Source organism: Pseudopipra pipra, chromosome 12 (assembly GCF_036250125.1).
Source record: "Pseudopipra pipra isolate bDixPip1 chromosome 12, bDixPip1.hap1, whole genome shotgun sequence".
In the NCBI taxonomy this organism is placed as follows: Eukaryota; Metazoa; Chordata; class Aves; order Passeriformes; family Pipridae; genus Pseudopipra; species Pseudopipra pipra.
Window position 1 is genome coordinate 6,330,460 of NC_087560.1, and position 19,244 is coordinate 6,349,703.

Here is a 19,244-nt window from a genome sequence, read left to right on the forward strand (position 1 = left end):
GCAGGGAGGTTGGACCAGGTGACCCACTGCGGTCCCTTCCAACCTGACCCGCTCTGTCAATCTGTGGCTCTGTAACAGTGTCTTTTCACCACGCGGGGGGAACGCGGTCCGGCACCGGGCACAGCGGGGCGGCCGCACGGCGCCACGTCCCTCCCTCCATCCCTCCGTCCCCTCACGGTTCCCCGCCCCTCGGCGCCGCCCCGGCCGGCGGGCGGGACGGAAGCGGCGGTCGCCGCGGCAACGGCGGGGCCATTTCCGACAGGGCGGCGGCGGCGGCGCGGGGCTGTGCGGGGGTCGTGTGGGGCTGAGGGACAGTGGCACATGGTGCCCAGCAAGGGCCGCACCGGCCGGGGCCCGCGGGCCGCGCCCGCACCGGTAGGTGCTGCGGGGGGTGCGGGCGGGCGGCTCCCCCGGCGCCGTTCGTGTGTGCGCCCCCTGCGATGCGCTGGGAGGGGGGGTGTGAGCCATTCGGTGAAGGGGTCCTATTAATCGTTCTGGTTACTTCGCACGTAGGTGCCGCGTTTTGTCATACAAACCCGAAGACTAGCATGTTCTGCCTTTTGAAAAGAGGCGTGTTTAAATGCAAGCGCTTGTTTTCTTCGTGATGAGAATTGCATCCCCATGGAAGTCGTGCTTTCAGTGTATTTTTAAAACTAAAAACAGCGTGATTTTTTTTAAAAGCTAAAAATTATTTAGCGTTGCTTATTGCTGTGTTCTTCATGATATTTTTGCGAAATAGTTCCTTTCTTGACACATTTTGCTGTTGAAAATGCCTGTATTGTTACATTTAACTCTTGGTGTTGATATCGGGTTTTGACAAACGTAGCATTTAATTTCTTTTTCTTTCAACTTGCAGGTTAATAATTGTGGTCTTCAGCTGGTTATCCAGACCTCATCAATACCAGATAAGAGCAAACCAGTAATTATTACCTTTTCTTGGATAACTGTATGAATTAAAGCAGTTGTATGATACATACAAATTTGTATGCTTTCAGATAGGAATTACCTTTTCAGTAGTCATTTGTTGACTTATAATATCTAATGTATCTGATAGTATTTTAGTAATTTATTTCATCCTCTCAGGGACATATAAAGTAAAAACAGGGGAATGTACTCTACCCTACCACAAGCTTTATATATATATGTACATATATATATATGTGTGTTTTCTTATGCTTCTGCCTGAACCCCTCTTTCTCCTGTACTCCTTACAGGGTGGGATTATTTTTCTTTATTTAGTCAACTACATATGCATGTGCTGGTAACTTCCATATTTTCATTTTGGTTTCCAACACTGAAGCTTTTTTCCTAAAAGAATGAGTAAACCTTTTACTGGAGAAGGTATTATTTTTTTAAATAATTAGTAGAATTTCCTGAGAATCGTAGTTACTACTGAGGTTGTGTTTGTCTGTGTAGGTGTTATTTGCATTTGAAAACTTTAACGTTTGTCTTAAATGCTGTGTTACAGTTTGAATTCAGGATAAATAAAGAACCGTCATCTTTCCACAACAGACTTCTGCAGCATGATCTGGAAAAAAACTATTCAGGAAGACAAGGTGATATTCAGTAGGGTTTGCTTTGTTTGTCTTTTGTATCTCTGTTTTATTAACCGAACAGTAAAGAGAGATTGTGTCATGATTAGAATATGTAAGAGTGAGGGCTTTTCCTTCTTGCCTACAGTAATTCAATGTCATTACTGTTGCATTACATCCTTAACTTGCTGTCCTGGTGCAGATGTCTTTTCTCATCACACGTTTTCCCCTCATGGAAGAGCATTCTTTCTTCTACCTACAAAGCCACAACCTATCAAGTGCCCTGCTGTTCGTTCCCTCAAAAAGCCACACAGTTCTCTCTTGTAACGTTTTATGGGACATTTAACATCTTAATATATTTAGACAAAATTAGTTTCTAATTCAGAACCCCAATATGAAAAGATAATTTTCCTGTTGTGCTTGTGTGCTTTTGGCTTTGAAAAGCAAGATATTGGTGATATCACTGCTAACTGTGGTGAGGACTGGAAGAGCTTTGAAACAGCATTTCTTGACGTGCCACTGCTGCTTGCCTGTCATGTAAAAACAGTGATTGGCTAGGATAGAAGAGCAATTTAAATATTATGGCTATTCTTTATTCATTCTGGTAAAAAATAGAGACCAGCAACCACTCAGAATGGGTTGATTTTTAGGGATATTATGCAACTTATGGAGTAAATATAAGTCTGCAGCTTGGTTTTGTTCCCTGCGCAGGAGACCAAAGAGTATTAAGTCCTTTGGTGTGTAATAAGCAGCTCTGTCTCCCAGTCCCATCCAGTCTGACAGAACTGTCTGGTTTGGAGTTGAAGCAGAGCACAGGTTCTTTATCAGGATTTGGTGAGACTTCCATTCACACACCTACAAAATCCAGATCCTGACTGAACAGCCCCAGTGTTAGTTCACATGCTTCAGGTAACACTGAGAAACATCAGTCTCTCTCTCTTTTGCTGGGTGCCTTACCAGAAGTGTTCCTAGTGCTCTCTTTGGATATTAAGGGAGGTTAGTAGGTCATTGTCAGGAAACCACTAGAAATATTTTTCAAAAATATAAGATAGGCATTTAAACAGAGGCTTTTTATAGATCTTTCTGTAATGAAAGGGACCTTTCACACATGTCTTTAGGAGGATGACAGTAGAAGGAAAAAGGTTACTTTACTGCCATCCTGTCATGTTTCAGACTGATTGTTAAATCCCTGGTCTTATGTTTATTGGCTTAAACACATGTGACACAACTAATTTAAGACTTTTGCAACAATCTTGATTTTTTTTTTTTTTTTAGTGTCTCCAATTTTTTTTCCTTCACAGTTGTTTTGATTTTCAAGGATACATAATGTTGCTAGAGTAGCTAGTGATAAAATGTTAAGAGTAGCACTGAAAAGATTCTAAGTTGAACAACAAATTGTTTTACTCAAATAGTGGTATCTTTTAGACAATAATGAACTAACTCACTATAGAATCATAGAATCATAGAATAGAATCATAGAATCATAGAATCATAGAATCGATTGGGTTGGAAAAGACCTCCGAGATCATCGAGTCCAACCCTTGGTCCAAATCCAGTCCATTTATTAGATCATGGCACTCAGTGCCACATCCAATCTGCGTTTAAAAATCTCCAGGGATGGTGAATCCACCACCTCTCTGGGCAGCCCATTCCAATGCCTGATCACTCTCTCTGTAAAGAATTTTCTCCTGATATCCAACTTAAATTTCCCCTGGCGGAGCTTAAGCCCGTGCCCCCTTGTCCTATTGCTGAGTGCCTGAGAGAAGAGACCAACCCCCACCTGGCTAGAACTTCCCTTCAGGTAGTTATAGACGGTGATGAGGTCACCTCTGAGCCTCCTCTTCTCCAGGCTAAACAACCCCAGCTCCCTCAGCCTCTCCCCATAGGACTTATGCTCCAGTCCCTTCACCAGCCTTGTCGCTCTTCTCTGGACCCGCTCCAGCACCTCAATATCCTTTCTGAACTGAGGGGCCCAGAACTGAACACAATACTCAAGGTGTGGCCTCACCAACGCAGAGTACAGGGGAAGGATCACTTCCCTGCTCCTGCTGGCCACGCCATTCTTGATACAGGACAAGATCCCATTGGCCTTCTTGGCCACCTGGGCACACTGTTGGCTCATGTTGAGCTTCCTGTCAATTAGTACCCCCAGGTCCCTTTCTGCCTGGCTGCTCTTCAGCCACTCTTTGCCCAGCCTGTAGCACTGCATGGGGTTGTTGTGGCCAAAGTGCAGGACCCGGCACTTGGCTTTATTGAACTTCATCCCATTGGAATCAACCCATCTCTCAAGTCTATCCAGATCCCTCTGCAGAGCCCTCCTGCCTTCCAGCAGGTCGACACTCCCTCCCAATTTAGTGTCATCAGCAAATTTGCTGATGATACACTCAATCCCCTCATCTAAATCATCAATAAAGATGTTAAACAGGACTGGGCCCAACACTGATCCCTGGGGAACACCACTGGTGACCGGCCGCCAGCTGGATGCAGCTCCATTCACCAGCACTCTCTGGGCCCGACCCTCCAGCCAGTTCCTAATCCAGGAGAGGGTATACTTGTCCAAGCCATGGGCTACCAGCTTTTCCAGGAGTATATTATGGAGACAGTGTCAAAGGCCTTGCTGAAGTCTAGATAGACCACATCTACAGCCTTCCCCTCATCCACCAGGTGGGTCACCTGATCGTAAAAAGAGATCAGGTTGGTCAGACAGGACCTGCCCCTCCTAAACCCATGCTGGCTGGGTCTAATCCCTTGTCCATCCTGAAGGTGCTGTGTGATTGCACTCAGGATGATCTGTTCCATAACCCTGCCAGGCACAACTATAGTACTATAGTAGTTGTCTTTGTTGAAGAATTAATGTTTTTCCTGTTAATGTTTGATTTATTTGAAGGAAGAGAATAAAAAAGAAAAAAGGGGCAAACATATAGATGTGTTAGTGGTTTAGTTTCTAGTTCTATCAATATCCACCTAATCCGTGTCTTTAAATTTATCTTAAGTTAGGAAATACCTTCTTTAAGTTGAGATTCTGAAATTATGAAACAATTACACAGCTTTATGTTAAAACTGGGTAATTATCACTGGGTAATTCTAATCAAAATAAAAGGGTCTACAAAATATCTGCTTACAACAAATTCTTGACCAAAAATCTCTCAGAAATAAAACGAATGGATGTACTTTGGAAAGAGGATTTAGGGGGATATAGTTGAAAACAAAAAATAGCAGGAAAGAAAACTGATAAATCGTAGTACTGAATGGAGGCAAAAAGCACTTTGTATACTATGTAATGCTTTATTCTTAATAAGCAAGAAAATTTTGCATTTAACACCTGTAGTTAATGAAATGCACTTGCAAAAAAGTAATTCATATGTTCTCTGTATGATTTTTCTAATAGATAACACAAATTTTGGGAGCAGTTCATCAATAACATTTCCTGTGTTGCAACGCACTGCTGAAGAAAAAATCCTGAACTCTGATAGACTTACCCTGGAAAGGTGGGAAGGTGACAGTGCACATGCCACAGCACACTAATGTATTTATATTTCAAATGTCAAGTTCTATAAACCAAAGAAAAATTGCATAGACATGGAACACTGAATTGTGATATCAACTGTCTGTTTATACAGTATCTGATGAAAAACTTAAAAAATTGTGAGGCTGCATCTGTTCAAATTTGAGTGTGGTCACAACACAAAACTTCCATGTAGTTTCCATGTAACAAGCAAATCTCTGACTAAGAGGAGAGGAATTCAGAAAATTTTGGAAACACTTCTGCTATGTTTTCATGCTGATTTTTTAATAGGTAGGGGGAGTTACTTTATTTACAGACTTTAGTTAGCAAACCTAATTACCTTCATGTTACCTTAACTAAGATAATATACTTCCCTCTGGTCAGTCAGAGTGGGTGAGTTGAAGGTGGGTTACCAATTTGTTACTTACATGTGTGGTTTGGTTTTTTTTGTTTCTTTTTTTCTTCCAGGCAAAAACTGACAGTGTGCCCAGTTATTGATGGGGAAGATCATCTTCGTCTTTTGAATTTCCAACATAACTTTATAACTCGGATCCAAAATATTTCTAATCTTCACCACCTTGTTTTCTTAGATTTATATGATAATCAGATCGAGGAAATAAGTGGGGTTTCAACTTTGAGATCCCTGAGAGTCCTTTTGTTGGGAAAGAACAGGTAAAAATAATAAAACTAACTTAAAGCACCCTATGTGTGCTTTATGGTGTAACAGCTGTGATCTGTCATTGTTTCTGTTACTTACAGTTCTCAGTTTGTGATGTTGCTTTGAGACCATCCCTAACACTTCCTAAGGGATCCTGCTGAGAAAGGACACAGCTTTTGTGTGTCATGTTCTTCAGAAACTTCCTTTCTTACATATATTTTAGCAATAATTCTGAAGTACTTTGTATGTATGCATCTAATCTTCTATTCTGATCAGCTGTTAAATGTGTGTTCTTAGATTGGTGTGACAGGTGGAATGTCTTTTCACATCAATTGGAGCATTCATTGATTATTTATAACCTACAGGAAGTATTTCTGCCTGATATATTTAGCTGGGAAAAACACCAGACAGAGGAGTCATGAATTTGATGCTTACTTATTGATTCTGATCTTTAAACCTGTAATACTGATAATTTAATAGAAATATCTGTGGAATTGCTCACGTACTTAAGGGCTGTGCTCTCATCTTGTTAACTCTCCTTATTTTCTTTATATTCAGTGTAGTGAGAAGTGGTGAACAAATTTCAATTATGTGTAGATTATAAAGAATGTACCTCCCAATTCATCCTGTATTCAAACCTGACAACTTTCAGTAGTGCAGTGTATTACTGGAGCTAATAGCTTTGGTATTAAAAATCTCACTTGTAGATATCAATTTTGTTTATAGTAAAATACTGGGGCATGGGAACTATAAATTTAAGATGAGGAATTACTTTCCATATCATAACCAGTGCAGTTTAGCCTGTTTGCCTAGAACTATATTTTGGGGATAGTTAGGATTAGACATACTCAGGAGTGATTGATTACAGGTCAGACACAGCTGAAAGCAACTTGTTTTCAGCTTGATCTCTGTGTGATCTTTGGTTACTCTTGAAGCAAATGCTTAACACACATGTGTGTAATATCATCAGCCAGTAGATGATGCTGTTGAGAATATAATAGCCTAGTTTGGAATCTGAGAAAATAGCACAGGACAGAGAAGTTTTAAGAAAATGAATTTGTTCAGGTAAGAAGACGTACTGCCAAACCTAGAGATCTCTCTTGTCTAGAAAGGGCTTTCAGGGTTTTTTTAGTTCTGTGTTCTTTTAACAAACACTCAAAAGCCTGTGTCACTATAGTTTTTCATTAAAATGGTTTGAAATTAGCTGTTTGCCAGTAAGATTCTTATTTTAATTACTATTATTTAGGTATCTGGATAGGTTGGTTGTCAACTTTGTTTTCTAGGGGAGCAAGGATTCCTTCCTTTTTCTCTCTCTGGAATAGCCACATACATACTGCTGCTATTGCATTATTGACAGTCAGGAAGGTAATAGTCTAAGGCATACTCATTTATTAATTTTTTTTTCATGGTTCAGAACTTTGTTATTCTTCTGTTACTCTTGGTAGTCAGGAAAAAATGGCTAATGAAAAATACTTTTAATCTAATATTAAAAATAATCTATGTCATAATTGAAATCTTTTAGAATAAAGAAGATCTCAAATCTGGAGAACCTAAAAAACCTTGATGTTTTAGATCTCCATGGAAATCAGGTATAGTACAATAACTTGATTACTTATTTTTCTTGTGTAGACATCACGTGTGTGCTGTGCCTTTTACTAAAACTATTGTTTCTTGAAAGGGAACTGGTGGCAAATTTTTCAACTTTTGAGGTCACAGAAATAAGTAAATTAATAAAAGGGGACATGGTGTTTATTTTGAATCTTTGTATTAAGTCTCTTGTAATTCCAGCCTTGTACTTCAGGAGAGTTTCAGCAGTTAAAATTGAGTCCCCTGGGTGTAATAACACTCACACCTACACAATAGTCATCTACCACAAGTATTTGTGGTGCAGTTAAAGTAACACAGTCTTGGAAGTCATATAAAATTTTAAGATCCCATTGATTGTTGTGTTGTTTCTACTGTTGGTGGTCTTACAAAACCAGATCCCTTACTGGAAGACTTAAATTTGTGCAGGAAAAAGCAGAGTGGGTCTGAGCTCTTCATTGATTCGTGCTTGTGAAGGGACTTAGGTCACTTAACATCTGTTCAGGTTCTTCAATTTGATACTAAACAATCATTTGTGCTTCAAGGGGTGCATAAAGCTTTAGCTGTAGTACATGTAAGAAGATTTTTTGTTTAATGGGTATGTCAGAAGCAGCATGGAGTATCAGGGGCAAGCTGGATATAGTATTCTTTGTCAAATAAATTCAAACCACATGTAATACAAAATGTCCCATAATTCAGATGTTTAAAACAACATGTGGTTATTGAGGCTGTATAGGACCAATGTGTGAATTCTCTGCATTCCTCTTTTGATGGTTTTAATGTCTTACTGATTTCTCTGTGTTTTTATTTTTTATTTCTCTGTGTGTTTATTATACAATTGCTTGACAGTAAAGAGTGGAAATGCTTTAAAAAAAAAAAAAAGACAAAGACAAGCCAGCACTATAGGGAGTTATTGTTAAAAGTGCTGCAGTAAGTTTGGGGCTGCATTGAGTAACACCAGGCAAACAGTGTGTGTGTTATGCAGGGGCAGAGGCAGTCTAGGACCAGATGATGACAATGCCCTTGGAGTCTTGGCCATCTCCAAACGTGTTCATTCTAAGGTTTTGTGTGGTTATCATCCTTTTCTTACTGCTGTTGGAAATTGAAGGGGAGTTATGTTTTTGATAAAAATACTTGCAGATAAAGCTGTGCCAGTCAGCACACTTTCACAGCACAAAAGAAGGAATCACTGATGGCAATGAAACACATCATGCACAGCTCTTACAAGTGAGTGTGATGTAGATCGGACTTGGTTTTCCCCCCTTCCTTTTTTTTTTTCCCTTCAAGTATCTGTACAACTCTCTTTACATTAATTACAACTTTACTAGGAGTTGTGGGCATAGTGCCCAGCTGGCTGTTGCTAGATCAGCTTCATAATGGTAGTCCTACTTTGATCCAGAGAACATAACAAATTACCCTGTGCAAGGAACTAATACTGTGGAATATAGTAAGTTATTTTGGTTTTCGGAATGTTTGAATCATAAACGTATATGTGAAGGGCAGAAATATTAAAAAATGGAATTGGGGGTTTTTTGCATTTTTTTTTTGATAGGTTTATTGTATTTTTTCATGGAAAGACCTAATAAAGACTATGAACTTCATTTTTATTAATAAATTACCTTTTCGTTCCTTTCCAGTTTAAAGATATGCAAGTTATCCCATTTAGATTCTTTTTTCCTGTCTTTGAGAAATTCAAAATTTGAAACACCAATCTGCTGTACATAGTATTAGTTCTTTTTGAAGGCATAAAGAAGGGAAGAAATGCTGATGTATCTGCTTAGTGTATTAGTGCCCTGTTTGAAGGCTGTTCTTTGTTGTTGTTGTTTGCTTATGTAACAGTGAATAAGGGGCTCTTTTAACTCTATTTAAATTTGTGGTATTTTTATTTAGGGCAGCCTTCTAGTCTATCTTAGGAGATATTTCTTCTACATTGTAAATTTTTGAAGAACAGATTTCAACAGCAGAATTGGCTTTGAGAACTTCAAAATACGGTTTCCAGTGTTCCAGAATGTAACAATTTAAAAAACAGATCAGTAAAATTAGAGCCAGCCTTATGTCAGTGGTGTTCTGCAGAAGGACCACAATCATTGAGCATTGTTAATTATGCTCAGAATCATTTCTATGTTCCCAGTGATCCCAGATGATCGTTGAACAATGACCTTGTGTCCAAGTTATAGTAAAGTACTGGAAATACATTAGGCTATCAAAAAATGTTAGCTGTTTTCATTGTACACAATAGTTCTATGTAAGATGAGAGATCTCAGTGGGCATCTGAGTAGATTGTTGTGGTTTAACCCCAGCCAGCACCTAAATACCACCAGCCCCTGGCTCACCACCACCACCCCTCCCTGCAGTTGGACAGGGAGGAGAATCAGAAAAACAGGTGAAACCTGTGTGTTGAGGTAAGAACAGTTTAATTGGATCAAATTAAAATCCAATTCTAAAGATAATAACAGTAATTGTAATGAAAAGGAGAAAGAGAGATGAATAAAACCCAGGAGAAAGAAGAGGTGAGCAGTTAGCTGCTCTCCACATCCTGACCAATGCCCAGCCTGTCCACAACAGGCAACTGGCAGTTCCTGGCCAGCTCCCCTCAGTTTATACACCAGGAGTTTCATGGCATGGAACGTCCCTTCGGCCAAGTTCAGCTCAGCTCTCCTGGCTGTGCCCTCACGACTTGTGCCCCTGCTCATTGGCAGAGCACGAGACACTGGAAGGCCTTAACTTAGGGAAAGCACTGCTTAGAATAACTGAAACATCAGCATGTTGCCAACATAATTCTTGCACTAAATTTAAACCAGCACTGTAACAGCTATTAAGAAGAAAACTAACTCTATTCCAGCTGATGCAGAATATAAATACTCAAATAGGATGTGTCCAGAATATGAATATTACTAATTTTATTTATCAAAAATAGTTCTAGAGCCTAGCTAGAACTTATTTACTCTTGTTAATGTTCATGGAGTAGCAGCAGTTAAGAGTAAAGCTGGATTCATATTTTAATCTTAGTCCCTCCCTTCCTCTCTCTGGGAGTGTAAATCAGTCCTGCAGATGGAATGCAGATTGGGAAACTTCTAAAGATGTAATGTTTCCAAAAGGTTGGAGGTGAGGAAAAAGAGAAGGAGAAAAAATTCATTTTTGTTGACTTTTGGGAAAGTATTCTGGTTTATTTGCATACTGGGTTCTTTGGATGATATGATTTGCTCAGTACTTTGAAACTTCTCCTGCCAAGTGAGAAATATACTGGGAACCAGATGTACTTTAAAACATTGAGGTATGGTATTCCACAATGCTAAATGATAAACCTTGTATGATTTTTTTTCTCTTTTCTTTTTCAAATCAAGTTTTTAAAGGCATTATACTTAAAAAAATCTCTTCATGTAATAAGTGGTCAAAAGAAAGTTAACCCCCCCCAGTGTTATGTCTAATGAAATTCTGCACTTAATGCATATGCCTCACAAAAATGACAAAATATGAATTCTTTTGTCATACAACTACTCTTTACCTGTGTTTCTACATGATTTATTAAGGCTCTTGATACTAATACTGCCCAGTAAAAGTTTGTAAAAATACAGCATTTTAGTACCACTGATTGAATTTTCACATAGAGACTCTGCTTCTATGATTAACACACTAATATGGACACAGGATACTGCATCATTCAGGGACCCTACACAGGAATTTTATTCTAGAATGCTTGAAGTATAAAAAATCATTGGAGTAATTTCTTGTGTTCTGTTTAGTTCTGTGAGTTACTTTTCTTGCCAAAAGTTCAAAATATAGTCATGTCAAGTCAGTAAAAGGACAAATAACGAAACCTGATTTTTTACAGACGTGAACTTCTTTTCAGTAATCTCAGAAATGTTTTTTAAAAGATGCAACTTTTGTGCATTTAATTATTTGTGCAATTTAATTATTAATGAGTGATTATTAGGGGCAAAAAAACCTGAGCTCTGTTTCATAGCAAAGTATTCAAAGGTACAAGCAAACAAGAAAACAGAATAGTGGTTTTGTTCAGTGTTTACAAGTAGTCTTTGACTTGTGTACTTGAAAAGGCAAATAGAAATGGTTAACAATCCTTTTTTATTTATAATTAATAGAAAACAGACATAGATATGATTTCTTTACGGTATTATCAAAGTGTTACTTGAATCACCCCAAAAAGGTGATAATAACTTGTATTATTCCATATCTAATAGTATATATGAGAAGCTGGTGTCCCTTCATGTGGGCATGAATAATTGAAACAGGAAATCCAGTACAGTTAATCTGAAGAGTTAGCAAAGTGTGAGAGTATCTCTATACATTGCTGATGAAATCATTATCTTTGCAGTAGCAGTAAAATGCCAGGATTAATATTCCACCCTGTGGCATGCAGTAATTCTGGCTAAGCAGATATCTGCAGAGGTCTGTGCTCTTCCTGCCAGCCATCTGCTCTCAGTGTTGCTTTTACAAGGTTTTTTTTTTGTCTAAATATATTCTTCTAAATGGTGGCATTTTCTGTTCTTCTTGCTGTAATATTTTTGTATCCTGATAATTTTTTCCCCTGCATAAAATGCACGTAAGTGGATAGTTTAATTAGCACTTGAATCAAAAGCAGGCTTAGGATGTTATTTAATTTTGGTCTTGGTATCTACTTTGGTGTGTTTTTTAATAGAAAAATTGCTGAAGTACTGTTTATAGCAGCATATTCCAGTCATAAGCCACAGACATATGTGGGTACATACATGAAAATTACCACCTCAAACTGTTAAATAATAGCTGCCTTGCCTCTTCTATTCCAGGAAGTGTCAGGAGCTTGCTGTAAACTGGCACAGCCAGGGCTGTGCTGGTCTAAAGCCCCAGGAAGTTCACTGTCCCTGGGAAGGTGACTCCAGGGAAGGTGTGCCCGAGGCCTGGGCCTTGGAGGGGGCTTGCAGTGGCCCAGCAGATGATCATTCTCATTGAAAGGGACAATGTCAGGACACTGTTAGTAGCTCTGTGCCCTGTATCCTTGGATGCACTGCCCCCCAGGGTGGCTGGCTGGAGTCTTTTCCACAGGAAAACCTGCTGCCTTTTTGCCACACAGCACAGGTTTCACCAGGAGTATGACAAGCACATTCCCCATGCAGTGACTGTGCTTCCCCTTCTCCTTGTATGCAAGTCATGCATAAGTGTCTGCAGGGGGGCTGGAGGACAGACCACTGTGAGAAATAAATATCTGCATAGACAACCTTATGTGGATCACTGAGGAATACTAACAGCAGGGAGGGAACCCATGTTGTGTCACCAGAGCAGTAATCAATGCCTTTGTAAAACACAATTGTTTTTCCAGAAGTTAAACATAAAATTAAAGATCATTAGCTATTTTTACTCTTTTTATTACCTTTTTTTTTTTCATTGTCACCTGAATCTTTAGAATAGGGTATAAAGTATAAAAGCAAACCTCTGGCAGCTGCCTGTTTACTGTAGCTCAGTCTCTTTGTTTGATCCCTGCATTTTCTAATCACAGGAAGCCATGAGTTGCTGAAGTGCTGAGGACTGTCAAGCAGATGTGCTGTGTATCCCAACTAAGGATGCTGCTGCTTCTTTCCTAACTTTTGAGTATGTCTTTCTGATCCCAGCGATTACCTGCTCATAAAACTTCCTTTCAAGCTGCAATTTCAAATAGTTTTCTTCTTCAGAGGCTGTGGGTGCTACTGGCCCCTGCCTCACAGCAGGTTCCTGTCCTCATGACCTGCTGCAAAATCTGTCTGTGGAACCCCTGTAGATAGAGCTGTGAGTGCTGCTGCTGACTTAAAGAGTCATGAAGGGAAATTGGTGCAGAGTTCTGTGATGGTAGGAAGGTAAGATGCTGCTTATTCTTGCAGCATAGGCACCAGGAGATTTGTTTGAGTGTCTCTGCAGACAAATTAAGGGTGAACCATGCACAGAATATCCTCATTTTGGCATACCTTGGTATCATCAGCGTTGTCTTGGTTTTATGGTGTCTTTGAGATTGCTGCTACAGAGCAGCACAGCTGAAGTAACCTGATTTCTGATGGCAGGAAGGAAATGTTGACTGAGGTTTACTGCAGCATGGCCAGAAGGGTGTTAGTGAATATTCATTCTGAGTTTCTGGCAGACTGTAACTTGTTTTCAGCTGTTGGACGTGAGTGTCATGGTTTATAAAAATCCACAAGCATGCTATTGCATTAACTCAATTGTTCATGTTTACTTTTTTTTACAAAAAGTATGTGCAATGTGTATCTATTTTATATCCATTTAAACCACAGTGAGCATCTTTATCATACTCTTTCACAGATTACTAAAATAGAGAACATCGGTCATTTGAGTGAGCTGAGGGTGTTAAACCTTGCCAGAAACCTACTGACCATTGTAGAAAACCTGAATGGACTGGATTCCCTCACAGAGCTCAACCTTCGTCATAATCAAGTCTCTGCTATAGTAAGGAGCAAAACTCTTTCATTTTTCCTTTTTTTCCCCTTTTCTTTGATTTTGACAAAATGCACTATAACTTCTTTAAACCATATCAGCATTTCAGATTTGTGAAATCTTGTGTTTTCCTGTGTTGTGTCACTCATGTTTTTCTCCTGCAAGGTTTCAGTTCACAACATAAAGGTGAAAAAAAGAGAAATTAATTTTTGGTGTTATTGTCTTTAAATGTGATCAGGGAGGCTGGACTTAGGTGGCCTTTAAAGATCCCTTCCAACCCAAACTTTGCTATGATTCTGTGATGACTTGTAGTGCTTCAAATTTTGAAATCTCATGACGTTTCTCTAGCAGGGGGGTAAAAAGAGTTTCTGGAGCAGATTTGTGGTCTGCATACAAATTTAGATACTTTTCTTCCACACAATTTTGTTTTCTAGAAACAGTCCCAATTTCTGTAGTTTAGCTAAGCAGTCAGATCATCTTAAATTTCATGATCTTAAGAATGTTTCTGGGGCAAATGCAGAGAAAAGAGGTATTGATCATAAAAGCAGAATTTCCCAGTTCAAGTTTCAGCCTAGCATTGTAAGTCTTCATGTTCTAAAAATAAAGTTTTTCACTGCGCAATTTGAGCTGTAGTTCAGGTATGGCAAGTACATTCTTTGAACAAGAGCCTTTTAAAATAAAGCAGTATTTATTTATAGCTTGTATGGCATTAAAAGCACGAATCTATACATACCATGAGCTATGAAATAACTGTTTATTTCCTTGTTGTGAATTAGGGACACTATTTCTTTGAAAGACTGATCTGCTTGTTTGCTTTGAGGTATTAAAAGTTTAGAATTTTGGATTTTGTCACCTGCAGCTTGATCTTAGACTTGAAGGAGGACTGCTCAAGGTGTTCACCATCTTTTCACAAAAGAGCTCCTGCCTTCTATGTCTACTGCCCTATAAGACTTTGTATAAAAACTGAAGTAGCTGGAGGCTTTTTTTTTTTTTTAATAATCCTGCCTAGTGTTTGCTGTCACACCTGTGAGACTTCCAACATATTTTACAGGGCAGTAACGTATCATTTTAGTTATGGGAATTTGTCTTCTCCAGTGATTAGTTGAAATCATTGATGCTAAAGAATTATCATGTGCGACCCTATAATGCCTGTCTTCATGTGTATGTCCACTGATGTCATGTGTGCCCACCCCTTTAGGCATCAGCACTGAGTAGCCTTGGGGGCAGAGGGGATGTCCAGATGTAATTCTTTTGTGAACTCCAGCTTTCCATGGTCTGACCTGTGAGGATTCAGAGCAGCTCTGACCAGGAGTTTTGCAGCTGCAGACTTGAGCACGTAAGCCCTGCTCACTGTACCCAGCAGGGACTCTCAGCAGCCCCTGGTAGCTCACATTTGGGGTTTCAGTAATAGCAGCTCCGTGGTTTGTTTAGAGCTGCCTTTGTTCACCTGTTTGGTTGGAATGAAGTAGTTCTGGAATGCTCTGTAGATGTGTCACAAATCTTATGGAGGGAGGAAGAGCTCTAGATTTGATCGTGTGGCCAAAATCAAGGCAGGGAGCTCTGATGCTCCTTTCCATTTCTGAGCTTTGTGTCCACTTGGCTTCAAGCAGGGTAAGGAGATGCAGGCTTGGAACAGAGGAGTTAGGTGTGCAGGCTGAATGGTTTGTGAGTCACTGCACACTGTGATATCTGTCTGTTATGGGTTTATATTTCACAAATGAAGTTACTTGATATGTTAAATGATATTACTTGATACATTTCATCTTACTAATATTTGAGCTATTTGCTGTTTAGAGGTTTTCTGCAAAGGTCTTTAGTGGCATATATTAAATTTACAGTTGCTTATTCTGGAAGCTCGCTCCTTTTTGAAAATGTTAATTGTAGAGGTTGTAAAGGTGACAGAGTCCTTCAGATCATTCTCTAACAGAAGAGTCACTGCTGTTTGGTGGTGCTACTTGCACTGCTGTACTGCACTTCAAAAACCTTATTTCAGCAAACCTTTTTCTTTTTTTTCTTTCCTTTTTTTTTTCTTTTTTTTAGCGTGTTTATCCTGCAGCTTAAGTGCTGAGACAGCACCTTGGCTTGTTTCCCAAAAGCCTGTTCAAAAAGCAGCAGCAGCCCTATCTTCTTTTTCTTTAACATCATTTGCTTTGCAAGTGATGCAGCGTGTTCTGCAGAGTGGGGATCTGCACTGAAACACTCCCTTGCAGTCTGCACTGGGGAGAGATGGAGCTGCACCTTCAACAGAAATCAGTGTTGCAGCAAGGTTATGGCATCCAGAAATGAAAGTGTCTCATTAGGCCAGGTAGAGAGGTTCAAAAGCTACTTCAGCTACTGAATTTGTGCCTCTTATCTCTTCCTTCTAGAAAGATGTGGATACTTTGCCCTGTCTCCAGCGTCTCTTCCTCAGCTTCAACAATATATCTAGGTAAGGGAAATAGTAGTTTGCTTCCTATCAGTAATTTGAAATATCCTATTGGAGCTGTATTTCATTACAGTTAAAATTCAAACACTGTGAGTAAAGATACTTTTCTTCTCCCCCCTAATATATCAGATAACATAACCAAGCCATTGTGTATTTTCTAATTTAAACATGAAAATTCTTTAAACCCTTTGCATTTAAATGTTAGTTGTACTATGAGTATTGTACCAAGAAACATGTATTTTTAATTTAAAAATGATCATACTGTTTATAGGGGTCAAAATTAGACGTGGTTTTGTGAATCTGTTGTTTTACTGTTAACCTAGATGTCTGTTAGAGCAACATTATGCAAGGTACAAATTATGCCTAAAATACCATCCCTGCATTTATGGAGTTACACAAACTGCTGAGTCAGATTCTGCTTACAATGGGGAGATTATTTCATGCTTGTATTTTACTTGTCCATATATTAATAAAGTCTGAAAGGTATATTCATGGTTCCCTTTCAGACCAGATGCAGAAGCAGAATAGCTCAGCTCACAAAGCAGGTCTTCTATAGTTTCAAGTAACTAAGACCATTTTGTTATAAATAGAACTGTTTGTCTTCTGTGCCTTTTCATATTAATGCATTTTTCGAGTCTGCCTTTATACTCATGCCAGTATTTAAACAAAAAAAAAGTGCCTGCATTATCTTCAGTTTGGTATGTCCTTTTTTTAATCCCTTGATCACCAGCAGCTTTCTTTGTTTAGAATCAAATAATTGAATGTGGGGTAGGGAAAAGAGGCTTCATGTTCTAATTACTGGAAATGCCTTGCTGTTCTTGTGCTATCTGCTTTCCCTGTAAAATGTTGTGCTTAGTGTGGGCTTTTATTGTAACAGCTACTCAAACATTTTATGCTGACCTGCATTATGTTTTCTGCAGACAGCTCCAAACCTACTTGTCTGTGTTCCTTAGGCTCTTAAAGTACAAATGCAGTACATCATCTTAAATACTCATGGCTATTAAGCATTTAAAAAAAATTCAAAGATGAACTGCAGGGATCTTTAATATGCTCTTCCCTTAGTTAATTAGCTAACCCTTTTTATCTTATGTTTTCAGTTGGCATAATGAAGAGGAGTTTAGCATTTTGCTTCTCTTGAATAATTTCCAGAATTGAGACTTGCCTTTTGTTTCTGGTTTTCTAAAAAACGGTCTCAGGTTGGCAAGAACAAGGAGGGGACTGCAGTAACTGCCTCCCTTGCTGTCGGGGAGCATCACTGCAGTCAGTGCAAGTTCCATCTCTTTTTATATACTCGGTATATTTTGTGTCTCTTTCTGACTCCTTTCTCAAATTGTTTTATGCAAATTCCTGGTATTTTTACAGTGTTCAAAGAAGGGAAAATGTTCTGTTTTTTTCTGTGAGGTTTTGAAATAAATTTCTCAAAGTTCATGTGATCAGTAGCTTGCTTCTTGGTCCTGTATCATAATTTTTGTTATTTATTTATTGGGGCTTCAGTTGAACTATTAATAAATCAACTCAGTTTTCATGCAAGCTAGAAATATTTATTTAGAACATGTGTGCAAATACATAATTTAGTTTTAATTTTCAGTTGGAATAGGTATAAAAACCCCTTAAGGTTAAACAAAAGACTTTACTCTTCTATAAATTTTGTGCACATATGTGGGTAGATAGGTGGATGGATAAGTTTAACTCTTTATTTACTAGTCATTATTTTAAAACAAATTAAAAATTTCTTTTGAACAAATTGAGCTTGGATTTTTTAAATAGCAAACTTTTATTACATATTGCAGTTCTGAAGGCTAAAACCCCCATTAATTCCTGATTTTGAGTTCTGTAGTAGATCTGTCTTCAAGCAGGAAAATGATTAAATATACAAGATCTTCTTGACTGTCTGTTTTTGATGCTTGGCTTGATACTGTTTGAACTGACTGAAGAAGTTCTATGTAACCATAATACTTGTGAATTGCTGTGCTCCATCTGAACATTCTTACACCCCTTTTAAATGATTTTGTGTGCTTTTGAGTTTAACGTGTGCCATGTGGTAAAATGAAGAATTATTTTCCCTAGAAACAGCCACATCTATATAACTGATTTTTTTTTGACAAGCACAAATACTTTGAATTTTCTTTGGTGCACAAATACTCTCATTCATTTATCTGTAGGTGCATAGAAAAAACCTGCAAATGGAAACAAACAAAAAAATTGCCAAAACTTGAATATGTTTGTTACAGTTTCATGAAAATATTTTATTAATGCTCCTTTTAAAAAAAATAGCATTTTTCAGGCAATGCTTCCGTGGAAAGTTTTTCTCGTTCCTGTTTTTGTGTGTCAGCAAAAATCCCTGAGTCTTACATTGACACACACTGACATATTGAATTAATATTTCAGCAGAAGACTCGGGAATGCCATTTAAAATTGTCACTATTTAAAGCATGAGAATCTATCATGGGTTGAATCACTATTTTTTTTTTACCTCACGCCTCAGAGGAGGGCTCAGAATCCTGCTGCTTCTCTGCAGAGCAGTCAAGTAAAAAAGGATGCATTGGCAAGATAATGGAAGTGAAAACCAAATGCTGTAGGAGTTGCTGCTGGTCTGAAGCAAAGAAGTCCTGGTTTTAGCTTCAACCCAAAAATACTTAGCAGTTACAAACTGAAAGTGTTCATAGCTGATGGCTGAAGGTAATACATATATATATCCAGAACTATATCCCCCTTGTAAAGAAGGGGGAGATATCCCATTTTGAATTTGTCTTGTGGTACAGGGAAAAGGTTGCAGAAACTTTTTCGGGAAAGATATGCCACTGGGATTCAGGAAGAGGGTTAGTGCTCATATTTTCAGATGTGACACTGGGAAAGACCATTTCTTAGTCTTGAAAACAAAATACAGATTGTCACTGTTACGTTGCTGTCCAGGTCAGCACTTTGTTGGCTTTTTCATTTAGCAAGTATCTTGTCTGGCCATAGGGGAAGAGTTGAATACAAGCTCATGTAATAGTTTTTCTTCATTTGGTTGCTGACTTGGAAACCCAAGAGAAGGAACGTTCTTAGCCCGATAAAAACAGGACCATACCTTTTTTTCTCAACAGAATGAAAATTTATAAATAGGTTGTTAAATGCTTGAACAAA

The 19,244-nt window shown here is 38.6% G+C and overlaps 1 protein-coding gene across 1 annotated transcript in view; it reads left to right on the plus strand.

Annotated features, from left to right (window-relative positions):
- The first annotated feature begins 272 nt into the window (after positions 1-272).
- LRRC49 (leucine rich repeat containing 49) overlaps positions 273-19,244 on the plus strand; it is a 41,558-nt gene continuing 22,586 nt past the window's right edge. The window contains exons 1-8 of the mRNA XM_064668703.1: positions 273-375; positions 857-919; positions 1,469-1,556; positions 4,921-5,020; positions 5,506-5,709; positions 7,218-7,284; positions 13,562-13,705; positions 16,060-16,121. Of these exons, the coding sequence (XP_064524773.1) occupies positions 322-375; positions 857-919; positions 1,469-1,556; positions 4,921-5,020; positions 5,506-5,709; positions 7,218-7,284; positions 13,562-13,705; positions 16,060-16,121 (782 nt within the window). The 5' untranslated portion in view covers positions 273-321. The remainder of the gene's footprint in view (positions 376-856; positions 920-1,468; positions 1,557-4,920; positions 5,021-5,505; positions 5,710-7,217; positions 7,285-13,561; positions 13,706-16,059; positions 16,122-19,244) is intronic.